Source organism: Ictidomys tridecemlineatus, chromosome 9 (genome assembly GCF_052094955.1).
Source record: "Ictidomys tridecemlineatus isolate mIctTri1 chromosome 9, mIctTri1.hap1, whole genome shotgun sequence".
NCBI lineage: Eukaryota > Metazoa > Chordata > Mammalia > Rodentia > Sciuridae > Ictidomys > Ictidomys tridecemlineatus.
The window spans coordinates 36,396,007-36,411,952 of NC_135485.1; the positions used below are offsets into that span (position 1 = coordinate 36,396,007).

General features: G+C 36.2%; 1 protein-coding gene across 1 annotated transcript in view; it reads left to right on the forward strand.

Annotated features, from left to right (window-relative positions):
- Positions 1-15,946, forward strand: part of Atp10d (ATPase phospholipid transporting 10D (putative)) — a 103,104-nt gene that overhangs the window by 57,931 nt on the left and 29,227 nt on the right. The window contains exons 10-13 of the mRNA XM_005319973.5: positions 6,617-6,855; positions 12,315-12,503; positions 14,536-15,145; positions 15,807-15,913. Of these exons, the coding sequence (XP_005320030.2) occupies positions 6,617-6,855; positions 12,315-12,503; positions 14,536-15,145; positions 15,807-15,913 (1,145 nt within the window). The remainder of the gene's footprint in view (positions 1-6,616; positions 6,856-12,314; positions 12,504-14,535; positions 15,146-15,806; positions 15,914-15,946) is intronic.

The following is a 15,946-nucleotide window of genomic DNA, read 5'->3' on the forward strand; positions in this document are numbered from 1 at the left end:
AAAAGTATCACTAGGGAATAGCCTATAAGGAACATTGCTGCTTGGAAATAACCTTTTATACACATTGCAACTGACAAAATACATCTGACAAGAGCATGACATATTTTCAGACCTTTTAACCTGAAGTGTAGTCGTGAACTGGCAGCATCAGCAACACCTGGCATGTATTAGAAATGCAGAAATTCAGGCCCCCTTCAGAGCTTCAGTTAAAATCTGCATTTTAATAATATCCTGAGATAATTCATGCTGGCATACATATTAAAATTAAAACAAAACCCACTCCTTTGAAGAACAACTGAAAAAGAATGCCATTTTAAACTATAAGCTTCATTTTAGGAGAGTTTTAGATTTACAGAAAAGTTATAAGGACATTAAAGAGGATCTAATATACCCTGGTTGTTAACACTCATTATATGTCTGTGATAAGTAATGAGCCAATATCAATACATAATTATTCACTGAAATTCACACTTTATTAGTTTTCTTAGTTTTTACATAATCTCCTTTTTTTCTATCCTTGAATCATATCTAGGATGCCATATATACTAGGCTTGACAGCTGCTCAAATTTTCCTTCTTTTCGGTGAACTTAACAGCTTTGAGGGGCACTATTCTGGCATTTTTTTAGAATGTCTCTCAGTTTGGGCTTGTCTGGAGAGTGCCTTTATAAGGTACACTTTGTGAATCTGTTGTACATGGAGGCAGTATTGAGCATTTACCAAGAAAAGGATTTTAGAGTCAGATCTCCTAAGCTTGAATTCCATTTCTATTACCTACAATCTGTGTGACCTTAGGCATATTATCTAATTTCTATGAAATTTAACAAAAAATATCAATGAGGGTATCTACTTCATTGAGTAAAAGGATGAGATGAGATAAGGATAGTTGAGTGAATTGGACATTATTACTCTATGTGCATAAGTGATTATGTACCAGTGTGAGTCTACATCATGTACAACCAGAAGAATGAGAAGTTATACTCTATTTATGTATGATGTGTCAAAATGCACTCTACTGTCATGTATGACTAATTAGTACAAATAAAAAAATCTTTAAAAAAAGAATAGAACATGGTGTAGAATAAGTTCCCCATCAGTATTAGCTGCTATGATTATTATTCTTATGATACCAAAAGCTTGATTCTTGTCCCTGATGTTGACCCAATAAAAAGGACAAAATTTTGAGATAAAGGAAAAAGAAGTTTTATTGCTTTGCTAAAAAAATTGAAAAGCACAGGGGACTCCTGTCCCAAAGGCTGTGACTCTCCTTGTCAAGGGGAACAGAGGACTTTTTAAAGAGGTGATTCAAAGTCTATACTCTAGCTGTGCCCCCTCAGGAGTCATAATTTATTTGTAGCCTTGAGAGATAGCTGTCTTTTAGATCTGTAAGTGCCAAGTCTGGAGTCGCAACTTCTTCATTTCTGTGATCTGTGAGTCAAAGGACAGATAACTCAGCCTCGGCTGGGAAGAAGGTTAATTCTACTTCCACCATGATTAAGGAGCAAGAGAGAGAAAAGAGGAAGAAGAAAACATGTCAGTTTTAAAATAAGCCACAGTGGTGGAAAAGCAAGTGTTATATTCAAAGCATGAAGTGGACCCTTGTTATATAATTACTGATTATTAAAACAAGAAATTCATCTGTCTCTTAAGGAGCTAATGGCTCAATGTGGGAAGATGATGTGTAGATATAAATTTATCATGCTAATTATAAGGTTAAAGTTGGTATTCTTATTCTATATTGTTTTGATTTTTCAGGCGGTCAATTTTGGAGGTGGCTTTTATACTGATTAAGATTTGTTGTCTTGAGGCAGGATATCCGAAATTTTTGAAATGCTAAAAATGTATAGAGAATTGGTTTAGAACAAGAAGTTTGGGTATCAATGATAGGTCAATGATATGGTTTGGTGGAGATTGTTTACAGCAAGGGAACATTGGAATGAGGGAGATGTTTGGGAAATTAGTTAATAGAGGAAGATTTGATGGAGGACGTGCAGATGATACAGTTGAATGGAGTTTATTTGAATGTGCTGGTTTTGGTTCCATGAAATGCACATTGAAAAGTATGATAAACTTTTTGCTTATAGTCTCTTAACCATTTCTTCAAGATATGAAATTAATGCAAGTTATAAGCCATAAATAAGTTTTATGGTATTAGTATGGTCTTAGGGAGAATGGGAAAAGAAGATAGACTAGGGTTTAAAACAATAAAAAAGTAGATCATTTGATACCTAACCAAGGACCTACCTCAGACACAGAATAGATTACACACATGAATGTTTCCTCTGATGAATCAGAATGCAAGAATTCCTGGCCTGTTTTGAAGCATTTGTGGAACTAAATAGTACCTACTTTAAGAGAAAGATTAAAAGTCTTCATTACCATTTAGACAGTTTTCATTTTGTCAATATGATAATGAATCTTTGCTTCTCATACCCAACTTTTGTAAAATTTTCACTGGACCCTGAAGTATAGCTCCAGTAGCTTTGTTCTCTGAATCTTACTGTAAGTTTCCAGCTCTGTGGACGTCTCATAGCTTTTCACAAAATGATTCAAGATCGAGTCATTCTTTGTCTTCCAAGTTCTACTCCTTCAGTTGTTCTGGTTGAACAAGTTTATCTTACTGTACTAGCTGAGCTGCCTGACATCATACTACACAGTGCATGATACTGATTTCCCTAATGATGGCCAGGAGAAGGTACATGATCATGAAGTATAGCTTTTAGTTTTTTTAGATTTTGAAGCATTCTATTTATTTTTAAAATGACTTTGCATCATCAGTACATTTTTTTGAGCTACTCAAGGATTTGTTAATCTCAAAACTGTTGGCATTTGGGCTGGGTTAGTGGGGTGTTGTCCTAGGCATTGTAAATGTTTATAAGGATCCTTAGCCTGTACCTACTAAACACCAGCAACCTGCCTTTCTCAGTGAGGACAACCAAATGTGTGGATAGCAACTGTGAAAAGTCCCCCAGGATACAAATTTAGCCCATGTTAAGAAACACTGAGCAAACCTATTAGATACAAGTCAAAACAAAGAGGCTCTGATGTGTGGATACTTGTACTGGCTTTGGAATTAGAAAGATCTAAATTCAAATATCAGCCCTATCTTTAATCAGTGGATTAACCTTAGTTGGGCAACTTAATCCTTATGGGTTATTATTATTATTATTATTTTAGTTTTAGATAGACACAGTATTTTTATTTTACTTATTTATTTTTATGTGGTGCTGAAGATCAAACCTGGTCCCTCACACTTGCTAGACAAGTGCTCTATCACTGAGCCACAATCCTCCCCACCTCACTTTTTGGCATTTTATATATACATGGAATATAACTTATTCTAATTAGGATCCTATTCTAATTCTTATGGTTGTACATGATGTGGATTTACCCTGGTCGTGTATTCACATACAAGGGTAAAAAGTTATGTCTGATTAATTCTTTCCTATTCCCTCCTCCCATCCTTTCCCTTCAGTCTCATCCAATGGACTTTGATTCTTCCCCTCCCCACCCTCCCTTGTTGTGGGTTAGCATCCACATAACAGAGAGAACGTTAGGCCTTTGGTTTTATGGGATTGGCTTATTAAGCAGTGATAGTTCATACCAGATGATATTATTTTGAAAATTAAAAAAAAAGAAAAAAATATACATACTGTACATGCCCATGCATATTTATGACCTAGCCAAATGCTTGATCAAAGAAAATCTTCAATACATTTTCCTACCCCACAACTTTCCATTGATGCTAGTGATATTTTATTCATATATTTATTTATGATCTTATTAATAAACATGGGAGTAAAAAACATGGAGTCATTGAAGTCAAACAGGGGAGATTGGCCATGTAAAAAAAAGGGATGTTGGCTGTATTAAAATTGGCCATATTAACATATATGGCTAGATTTTTTAGAAACAGTATATTGTTAGAGCTAAGTGATTGGCTATGGAGTTCAGTAGACCTGGTTTTAAGACTAACCCATACCACTTCTAAAATGGGGGTACTAATGCTACTTACTCAGAGGACTGTTATAATGATTAAATAAAACCATCTCCTGGTACATAGTAACTTTCTGTTCTTGAAAAGTAAACAAGTCCAGCAGTGGCTTGGCTAAGAGTTGATACAATTATAGACTTTTTCATTGAGAAACTGGTATTTGAATCAAGTCTCTGAAGGTGTTTAGGATTTCCATCAGTCAACAAGACAAAAACAGGTATTCTAAATAAGGGCATTGATGAGGATGGAGGAGATCAGAATCTTTGGGACACAATTAGTGGATTGGTTTTACAAGCTGAAAGATCATATAAAGAAACATTCTGTAACATTTAGGCAGAACATACAATAAACTTCCATAATTTGAATAGATATTAAAGTCATCAAACTGTAATGGTTCATTCCAAAATGTTTGATTATGAAAACAGAGGCCAAGAAAGAGTGGGTGTTTTGCTGAAAGCCACTTTGTCATTAGAAGAGTTGGTACTAGAATCTAAGATCACCATTTGCCTCTTAACCACCTCTTCTTACCCTTAAAAATATACACAGAATTATTATAATAAGTAGAATATGAAAACATTCTTAATTTTATAAAATAAATTTCCCCAAATCATACTTTGTTTACTAAGTGAACTTAGGCTGAAAAGAGACAGTCAGCAATCCCCAAAGCATGAATTTATTGATTATGTACTCTATATTCCAGACACTGGTTGCAATGATAAATAATGCAAAAGAGACATTCTCTCACAAGGCTTCTACTGGAGAAAATAGTCACAAATACATGAAATTTTTAATCAAAAATATTAAACAGTATTAAGAACTTTGCAGAAAATTAAAATAGGGTTCTATGATATAGGATAACTGGATGGATATTTTGAATTGGATGGCCAGGCTAGAGCTCTGTAAATGGGATTTTAGAGTCTAGATCTGAACGACATAACCCTGAAATTCAGGAGCAAAAAATTTCTAGTCAGTGGGAGCAACTAGCATATAGCCCCTCAGGCTGCTTGCAAACTTTCAAAATAAAGAAAAAAAGAGTGAGTCTGGATTTTAGTAGGAAAGTAGAAGGAAGGTCAAGAAAGAGAAGTCAGAAGAGGTCAGATCATTTTTGAGTTAAGTGGGCCAGTATATGAAGTCCAGATTTTATTCTAAGTAAATCATGAAGCTGGAGAGTTTTATCAGGAAGCAATTGAAGTGATTGATCTGCTTTATCTTACAGGAAAGTCACTTTAGCTACTATTTGGGGAGTAGGTTGTGGAGGGGCAGGGAGACCACCTCTGAGACTATAGCACTAGTCCAGTTGAGTGGTAACGGTGGCTTGGACTAAGGTATGGAAATGGAAAAAAGTCTAAATATTCAGGATGTATTTTGGATATAGAGTAGACAAGTGTTGGTGATACTTTGCGTCTGGGGAAGAGGGGAAAAATCCAGGAGACTCCTAGAATTTTGGCTTCTTTCTTACCAGACAGAAAGTTAGGTACCATTAACAAGAATGGAAAAGACCAGAGGAAAGTTTGGGAAGGAACGAAAGGAGTTCTATTTTAACCACATTAAATTAAAGTGATTATTTTTCATTTAGTCAATAAGTCTCTATTGAATACTTATAAGACACTGCTTTGGACTCTAATATATTAACAAAATACAAAGTTCTCTGCCCTGTTATAGTTTATATTCTACTGGATGATTCAAAAGATTAAGATAGAAAGATATATAATGTGTCAATGATGGTGAATGTTGGGGTAGGATCTGTAATCAATACTGTGGTCTGATGTTGTAAGTCTTTACTGACGGAGGTGTATGATGGGAGACTTGAAGGAGGTGAGGCAGTGAGCCATGCTGATAATCTGCTGGAAGAGACTTGTAGACATCCAAGTGGAGGCCAGAGCTGAAGGTCTGGGCTTAGAAGTCACACGTGCAGCGATTCTTTTTCAAATATGGAACCAGATGAGATTCTCAAGAAAGAGTGTCTAAGTGGATAAGAGAAGGAGCTTCTGCAGCTTGTTAATATTTGAGAAGAAAGATGGCAGGAAAAACTAACCAGGACTAGCCAGTTAAAGTGAGAGGGAAAACAGATAAGTGTGGTGTCAGAAAAGCCGAAAGGAACATTTCTTAAAGAAAAAAAAAGTGATCAATTCTGGTAGTTATTACTGAGGGCTCCAAATGAGACAAGGATAGACACATATGACCTTTTATTTATTTATTTATCAATGGATACATGGGAACAGAAAGTCCTGAAATATATTGGTTGAGGAGATAAGTATAAATAAAGGAGGAAGAGCTGCAAAGATGAAAGATGAAGACCCTGAGGTCAGAGGGAGGATCTAGAACACAGGTGGAGAGTATCTCACGTGAACATGAAGAGATGCTTCCTCCATAGCAGTAGGAAGAAAGGCAAAGAGTATGGATACAGATGCAGATAAGTTGTCAGATCTGATGATGAAAAAAGAAGGGAGTTCCTATCTGATTGTTCCTACTTCTCCCATAAGGTATGGAGTAAGTTTATTAACTAAGGATACAAAGTGGGAGATTTGGAGGCCAGTTTGAAAGGGGACATGGTGTGCAATAGCTATTTAAGTAACTGCCTGACATAGTCAACTCATAAGTTTGTTCTGCTTTTTATCCCTCAGCCAAGAGGTTGGAGTCCTATCAGGAAGCGGTCTCTGAAGAAGAAGAGTATGCAGACACCCTCAGCAGCTCCATCAGCAATATGGCAAGACTGAGAGCCCACAGCTGCAGGACAGTTCATAATGGGCCTTTGGGAAGCAAATCCTCAAATCATCTTTCTGGAAGTACTTTTGCTGTAGGAAGTGGAGAAGGAGCCAGTGAAGTGCCTCATTCCAGACAAGCTGCCTTCAGTAGCCCCATTGTAAGTGCGAACTCATGACTAGAATTACACATGCACAGTGTTTAAGGGAAGAACAGCCTTGTACTGACAATTCAGCCAAAGATTGTCCTACTTTCTACTGAAGAAGAGACTACATCATTATACTTCTGTGTGATTGTGACACATAATAAGTATAAACAAATAATATTACAACTTCCTGATTTTTGAAATAATTCAGTGTTGAGAAGTTATATACTGTTTCAGAAAAATGTAATATTTTTGATCCAGGAATGAACTTGTCTGAGCCTGGAGGGCTGCCTTCACTTAAAGATCAGATTCACTCTTGGGTCCAACAAAGCTTACTTATCTCACAGACAGGTGAATATGTCTAGTTGACAGGGAAATTCATAGGCCTTTTGGTGACCTTGAAGACCTTTTTAATCTCTGTAATCTTCCTCTCTGCTCCACCAAACTTGGGTCTTGTCCCTCATTCCTAGCCTTCAAAAGAGCATTTTCTAATATTTCCATCAAACAGATCATCAGGGTATGTTTTTAGTTTCCTTAGAAACTGTTAGGAAATGATTGATTTACACCCATTAACAAACTCATTTTTCTGCAGAAAAAAAACATTAGAGGAAACAGAGGAAAGATGCTTGTGTAAAAAACTTAGACATTAAATATTTTACTATACCTTAAAGTACTTCTTTAAAATATTTGTTTTCTTTTTGTCTTTCACACTACATAAATATTTGTGTTTTACCAAGAAGGATGAGACCTCCAATGAGATGAAATCTCCAATGATGAGACTAGTAATAACTCCCAAGTTGGTGGCATAACAAGAATAAATCATCTATGGAATAGCTTATGTTGCTACAGTGTTGTAAGATTTTCCTAGTGGATACATTATGTGAATGCACCCCAGGGATCTCCTTTGACCTGGAAAGGCCTTGGAAATATCTACTGTCTCTTTTACAAATGTCAACAAGTGCACAAGTGCAGCAAGTAGTGTGACCCTTATAGTTCAACTCATTTCTGTGGCACTAAGAATAGAATACCTGTTACATTGTGTCTTGATCATAGGGTAAGCTGTTTCAAACATCTCAATTTTTTCTCCAACTTTGAAAGAAATAAGGAAGTAATACACATAACCTTTTCTCTACACTCATTTTAAGTCTGTATTAGAAATTCATATGTATATATGCATTTATTTTCTCCTATGCATTTGTTAACGTATCCCTCTACTGAACTGTGTTAGCCTTTCATTGCTGTGACCAAAATACCTGATAAGAACAATCTAAAGAAGAAAGTTTAGGTTGGCTCACAGTTTCAGAGGTTTAGTCCATGGTCAGCTGAGTTCACTGCTTGGACCCAAGGGGGCAGAACATCATGGCTGAAGGATGGGATGGAAGAACATTGCTCCGCTCTTGGAAGCCATGAGTGGGAGCAAGGGAGAGAAGGAGAAAGGGACCACAGAGATGATAAAATCTTTGAGGGCATGCCCCCCCAGGGACCCTTCTGCTAGTTAAGAAGTATTTTGAGTTATTTTTGAAGGTTGTAACCTGACTAATTATTTGATCATTCAAGCTAGGATGTTCTGAGTAGGTTGCAGCTCTTGTAAACTAATCATTTCACTTCTAAATATTCCTGCATTAACACAGGCACTTTGGAGAGACACCATATCCAAACCATACCATAACATGAACTTTTACTTTTTCCACACACCTGAAAGGAAGCACTCGTAGGCTCATGTTCAATTGGAGTAGCACAGTACTGACAGCCTGCTGGGCCTGTGCCATACCTCCTCACTATTTCCTGATCAAACCACACTCTGCTATTGGAACAAATGAGTACTTCTTAGAGTTTTTTTTTCTGCCTTTATCTACAGTATTTTCCCTGCCTAAAATAGGTTCTCCCTTCATATCCCACTTCTATTCAACAAATCTGATGAAGTGTTAATTTAAGAAAAACCTTTCATATCGGCTTTCTGAAGACTTTTCAGATGATGTTTTTTTTTTAGCTTCTAAGCTGTTTGCATGTTCCCTCTGTCCCTTGACCCATGTTACATTGGTCTTATTTTTACCTCTGACTTTAATTTCTTGAGAGCAACAACTGTTTCATCTTGAATCCTCAACATGGTTTCTAGCTCATTCATTCTCAATGAAATATTTTTGAAGGTTTTTGAATGAAGCTGCTTAATAACCTCAGTCTTTTCAGTGCCATGTGTCACTCTAATTATGTGAATGTTGTGGGGATGGGTGTCTTGTTTTTGTGTTTTGCAAAACCATACTCCTGTGTAGGATAAAGAGATCATGTTCTTCTTAGAAACATAAGACCATCTCTCTCTCTGGGTCTGCACAAGTCGATTTTATCCTTTTCGGTGACTAAAGATTATTTTGAGAAATCTATATAATCGTTGACCTGAAAAAATGGCCTCTATAAAAATTTTGCATATGATTCTTAAAGTCCACTCATCTATGGAGTCAAGATGAAGAACACCTGCTTGAGAACACTGAGAGATGAGCTTCCTAGAAGTACTCGCTTATAAAATGGCACCTTCATGAGAAGCAAATTAAGAGCTGGCATAGCAATGTCAATCTTTGAAACTTATGACATTATGTCATTGAGGCCTTTGGACCCTGGGTTTATATTACCTATTCTAGAAATAGAAGCCTTTACTTTGTAAGCCAATGTGTTTATGCTTCTGTAATCCCCTAGTGTTTCTCTTTCAATCAGCGTGATGTTCATTCTACCTGGGACGTTCTTCTCCCAGGTCTTTCTATGGCAATCTCCTTCCCATCATTGAGGTCTCAACTCAGGTGTCACCTGCGCAATGAAGTCTGCCACCTGATCCCAAATACTTTCCGTCTCTCCCGTCTCAATCTAGAAGTATCTTATTTACTTATAGGATACTTTTGGATTTACTGTCTCCTCCAGGTAGAATTGGAGTTTCATGCAAGACAGGATCTTGCTTGTCTTATGCACCCTACTTTCTTTGAGAGATGCCTGGCACCATTAACCAACAAAAATATTTATGGGACAAATGACTTAATTAATCAATTAGTAGAAGACATAGCATAATACTGACACTGGGATATAAAAGGAATAAGACATTTTTTGCTCCTAGCATTCAGTTGTGTTCTAGGTAGCAAGCTGGGCAGACAGCCCAGAACACATGCAGACACCCGACACTCATGGGAGAGCCTGAGCAGAGAAGTTGTCAGTGTGTGTCGCTATTGGCCTTTGTCGTTTACCTTCAGGTCTATGGTGTTTAGGAATCAGAAGGGACCAAGAGAAGGCATTTGGAGCTATACTCAAGCCAAAGTTGCAGAGTGGGGAGCAGTGAGCCCCTAAAATGGGAGAGAAGTAGCAGCAGAAAAGGAAACAAAACCCTTAGGTACACGTGGAAACAGAGGAGGAGTAGGAAACAGCCTTATAGCTGCTTGGTCAACTCATCTCCCATCCATTTGTAACTGTGGGCATTTGAGATTTTATATAATTGCCACTCAGTATAATTGAGTGTCTTGTCACTCAGTTTTAAAACAAATGTAAATTTAAATTATATTAAAGTCATCTAAAAGCTTCAGCAAGCATATAGGAGAGAAAAGAGGAGCCCTGGTCAGTTTTTGCTTGTTTAATTTGTATTTACATATTAACAAATGTGAATATATCAAATCTATCAAATTGTAGGGGTAGGAGGGGAAAGGAAGGAAGGAAAGAAATGATTGTGGAATCTGAAATCTGACAGGAAGGGTTAATATGAATCAAGAGGATAAATCTAGAATTTCTAATGGTCAAATATCATCTCACAAGATTTAGACAAAGCTTTGGAACTCCCACTAAGAAACCAGATAAAGAAAGCTTTGTTTACATGATGGGAAGCTGTCCACATCTGGCTGTCTGCTCTGTGCTCTAATTGGGAATATAAATTTTCTCTGAATTTTAATAAGATGTCTATTTTAGGCCCAGTAAGAGCTAATATGGTTTATTTTCCAAAGAGTAACATATTTTTGTTTCTCCATCTCTTTCCTTATGGAGTATAAGGCTAGCCAGTGTTTGGTAGTAATGTATGACAATAAACTTTGCAATGTGTTGGATACTGAGTTATGGATCAGTAAGATACAGTCCTTACTTCAAAGGAACTTCCAAGCTCTCTGGGGAGAAAAATGCAAGGACATGGAATAATTTAAGTCAAGATACTGTGGGCCTGATTCTCAACTTCATAGTATTCAGAGAGGATAGAGCTGTCTATCATAGGAAAAAAGAACAAATGTCATTTTTTAAAAAAAATACAGGATTCCAATGAAAAAGATCTGGATCCTGGGGAAAACATCTGTAGATAAAGTCATAGATAAAAAAATTGCATGTGGTATCTCGATACCTTCTTCATTCATCAACTACCTTACTAAAGATTATTTTGTCAAAAACAAGTAAAAGTGAAGAAATACTTTTTATCTGTAGCTTCATTTATGCAACTTATGCAACTCTTGCCAAATCTGAAGCATAAAATGCAAGCCATACTCTTCTGCGTCCAAGATCCCACCCACCATTTCCATGTTTCACTCTTTGCTCTAAATCATCTCTCTTGGCTTCCTTAAGTCAGTGTGTTTTGCTGGCCAGAATTCAGGACTCCTCTACCGTACAGTAGTGTATTTGTAAACCTTGATTCTGAATGCCCTGTCACCCTTTGACTCAGCTCAAAGATTCTTAAACAGTTGGATATATGTTCTTGGATTATAGTCAGATTTCTAATACAATATTCTTCTGTTAAAACTCTCAAATAAGTGTGAGAAGCACTGTGTGAAATAAAATGGCATACTTTTCTCCAATAATAAAACTTCACAGAGCAAATCCTTTGCTAAGAACTTTTCAGAGGAGGGCATATTTACCATACATATTTGGTGATCAGAAATCTCTTAGGAAAAAACCCTACTAATCTGTTTCTTACAGGATATTGCTGAGATGTGCTGATTAAATCTGTTAGCCTGCCTGCAATAAATTCTATTTTGGAGAGTTGGTTTTTACAATAGTAATAAATTGAGCTATTAAATATTTTGTTAAAGTGATGTGATATGAATAACAAACGCATTTTAAGAAGAATTCATACTCATCAGTTATTCGTGGGTCAATCAATAGCCAAGGTAGAATTCTAGGCACAATAAAATATATATCTGCCTGGCACAATGCATTTCAAAATGAGATATACAAATTTAACTAGATTTTGGTAGAATATCACTGTTGCTATCTGCTGCGTAGTTTTAAGTTAATAGTCAAATTTGTCTCTATTAATAATGTAGAGTCTGAATTTCTATATATTTTTATGTGTTTTCTATTGTCACTTTCATGATTCCATCCATATGCATTAACTTTTTGTTTGTTTGTTTTCTGCTTTTTTTTTTTTAAAAAAGAAAAGTTTCCCATTTTATGCTTCATTTAGATCCTGGTTGTGAAATTTATTTCTTCTGTTGATTGTATTTTGTCTTATTGTCTTATCGAATCTTCAGGAAACTGATGTGGTGCCTGATACCAGGCTTTTGGACAAATTTAGTCAGATTACACCTCAGCTGTTTACCCCAGGAGATGGAACCATCCCAAGTCCTGCCCTGGAGACTTTGTACATCATGGACTTCTTTATTGCCCTGGCAATTTGCAACACAGTGGTGGTTTCTGCTCCTAACCAACCTCGACAAAAGGTAAAGCCTCCTTTGCAACCAAGGGTTATCTCTGAGCAGGAGAATTTGGGATTTATATGTATCTATACTGTCTTGTTATATGATAATAACAATAAACAATAATAATAGTGTCTAATAGTAACATTAATATGACATGTTTTTAGGACTGAGTCTCTACCCTGCATTTAACCATGGTCTAAGTGATTTCCTTAGTGTATTAATGTGTTTAACCCTCCCAACAGTCCTCTGAATTAGATATTCTTACTCTACTATTTCCCATTTTATAGATGACATAGAGTAATTTGCCCAGGCTCCCAAAACCAGTTTGTAAGGGATAACTGATGAGAATGTGTTCATTTTGCTTTAGTTTACTTACCAAATTAAAACTTGCTCTGAAACTTTTGAGACCTCCAACATCATCTCTACTTTATCAAACACAATAAGAATTATTGGGTTTATCATCATGCTTACTGATAATGTGCTTTCTCAGGTACCAGTTGGGTCAATTTTAACTGAATCTAAAATCCAGTATGTGTATAACATAACAAGATTCTGTTGTTTTTATGAAAACTCCATTTTTCAAGTCTGTTTATAGCCTGGAATTCATGGAGAATTCATTTTTCAATTAAGAAGAAAAACTTGTGTTAAGGGCTAGTGATTCATCACTTGGCTGTGCTAACTTCTTTTGTGTATAACTATCTTCCCTTTCTGTACATCCACTTAAAATTCAATTTTGCACCATAACCCAATTAAATTTTAATTTTCTATTAGATCATTTTCTTTTGGCAACTTCAGAGATGGTCAACCTTAACATAAAAGTAATTTATTTCCAATTAAGGTGCATTTGATTAGAAAACTATATATTTGCAAGGTTTTACTAGGAAGTTGCTCTTTGAAAAGTGATTATGTAGTTAGAGAACAAATCACTGGGTGCTTTGTGTTTTCCTTACAGAACATTTTTTTTCTTCATAAATATGTTTCAAGTTGGAATCTTTTGGTGTTTTCTGTTTAAGAAATATTGTTGTTCATTATCTCAAGGTGATGGTGAAAAATAGTGAACAGGAGATAATCAGAAATTAAATGGAACATGAAAACCTCATCTGTGATTAGGGTTAATTCTTCTGATTTTTGAGTTGTTGATAACTTCAAAAGTTGACCAGCAATGAGATCCTCAAACCATTATAAAGTTAGTAATTTTTCAGAAAAAAACTTTTTAATCCTCCAGGCATTTCTGAATGGGAAAATTTTAGAATTCAATTAATTGATCTTCTATGTATTAATATTAAATTCTAAATTTTATCACTGATAAAAAGAGATCTAACAGAAATTAGGGTACAAATAAGAAAATGCTCTGTAAACATAGAAATTTGTATTCATATTCTGATGTTTCTTCCTTAAATTATTTTGTTTGCGGTTCTGATTATTTTTTAAAAAGTCAAAGTAACCTTTTATAGAATATGGAAAGTTAAAGGAAAAAAAATGTTGTTCTCTTAAGGCATTTTTACTATGTGTATTGTTACTCATTTGTCCTTACATTTTCATAGCTTTTTCAATACTACCCCATAGTCTTTATAAATTTTATTTTTAATTATTTTATAATATTGCAAGAAGGTGTTCTGTTTTGTTACTATTGAATACTTAATTTGCTTATAACTTTGAAATTGTTTTTGCTAGGATGTACCCAATAAAGATTATAGATTTTGTAAACCTCAAAATTATTTCTCTAGGAAAAATTACTCTATTTCTAATGTTAGCATTTTGTAACTTTTGGAAAAATTGCTGTAAGTATTCCCGATGTTATCACTTGATATCTTTTGTTATCAGTTGTCCTATTTCTTCCCAAAAGATTATAGAGATTTATTATATCATCACCCTCAACACACTGTTTTCCATGGTGGCTTTTATTTTTCTTCATGTTTTCCACTCAGGTTGTAAGTAAGAAGCAGGCTGCTAATCATTTAAAGGAGTGGTAACTCTTTAATATCTCACATCTTCCTAGTTGGAAGATACCTTTGACGGTACCAGTAAGACCTTCCTAAATTGCCTTTCCTAGATCAGACTCTCTTCCCTGAGTGGAATGCCCATCAAGTCCTTGGAAGAATTTAAAAATCTCTTCCAGAGATTGTCCGTCCGAAGATCAAGTTTACCATCCCTTACCAGTGGGAAAGAGCCATCTTCTGGGGTTCCAAGCACCTTTGTGGGAAGACTATCTCTCTTCAGTCGAATGAAACCAGCTTCCCCCGTGGAGGAAGAGGTCTCCCAGCTAAGTGAAAGTCCCCAGCACTTCAGTAACTCGGCTTGCTGTTTGGCACTTGAAAAACGGAACAGTGATGCAGGGCTTGCAAATGGCAAAGTGGAATCCCTCCCTGAACAGCCCTCGGCCTCCAACCTGTGTTATGAGGCTGAGAGTCCAGATGAAGCCGCCTTGGTGTACGCTGCCAGGGCTTACCAATGCACTTTACAGTCACGGACACCAGAGCAGGTCATGGTGGACTTTGCTGCTTTGGGATCATTAACATTTCAACTCCTCCATATCCTGCCTTTTGACTCAGTCAGAAAAAGAATGTCTGTTGTGGTCCGACACCCTCTTTCCAACCAAGTTGTGGTATATACGAAGGGTGCTGATTCTGTAATTATGGAGTTGCTCTCAGCAGCGTCCCCAGGTAGGTTCACACAGAGCTGGGATGGTAATGGGATGATAATGATATACCATTCACATCACTCTCATTTGAATCTCATGAATCATTTCATGTGGTAATACAAAGTAGTAGACATTTGGGGATCACTCATACTTGGAAAAGTAGAGGAAAGTTGCTCACTATTTGGTGGGAAAGCAAATAAGTTTGAGAGCTGCATAAACCTGGGTTTGAATCTGGACACCATCATTAACTGTGTCCATATAAGGTTACCTAACTATTCTGCATCTGAGTCTTCAATAAAGTGAGCATTATGATACCTCTGTAATAGGTTCCTGAGAAATTTAATGACATACTGCACATGACGTTTGAAGACCCTCTGGCCAAATACCTAGGAAATGATAACAACTGAATGATGATAACTCCTGTTATTATAGTCATGCTTGCTGTTAATACAGGCACTATGGTAGCAGTGTTTGTATTAAGGTCTTGGTATTTCCCTCTGATGAAAGAGAAAGAAAGAATCAAGAGAAACTTTTTTTCTGAAGGGTTCAGTTTATGGATACACATTTGGGATTTAAAACTGGAACACCTTTGGTTTATTGTGGATTAAGCATCATTGTGTTTTAAAGTCTGTCTGTAATTGGGCAGACTGGTGGGAACACTAGTGTTTTGTCCATTATTTCAGATGGAGCAGATGTGGAAAAACAACAGACAATAATAAGGGAGAAAACCCAGAAACACTTGGATGACTATGCCAAACGAGGGCTACGCACTTTATGTATAGCAAAGAAGGTGAGACTGCTGAGCACATCCCATCTTTTGTTG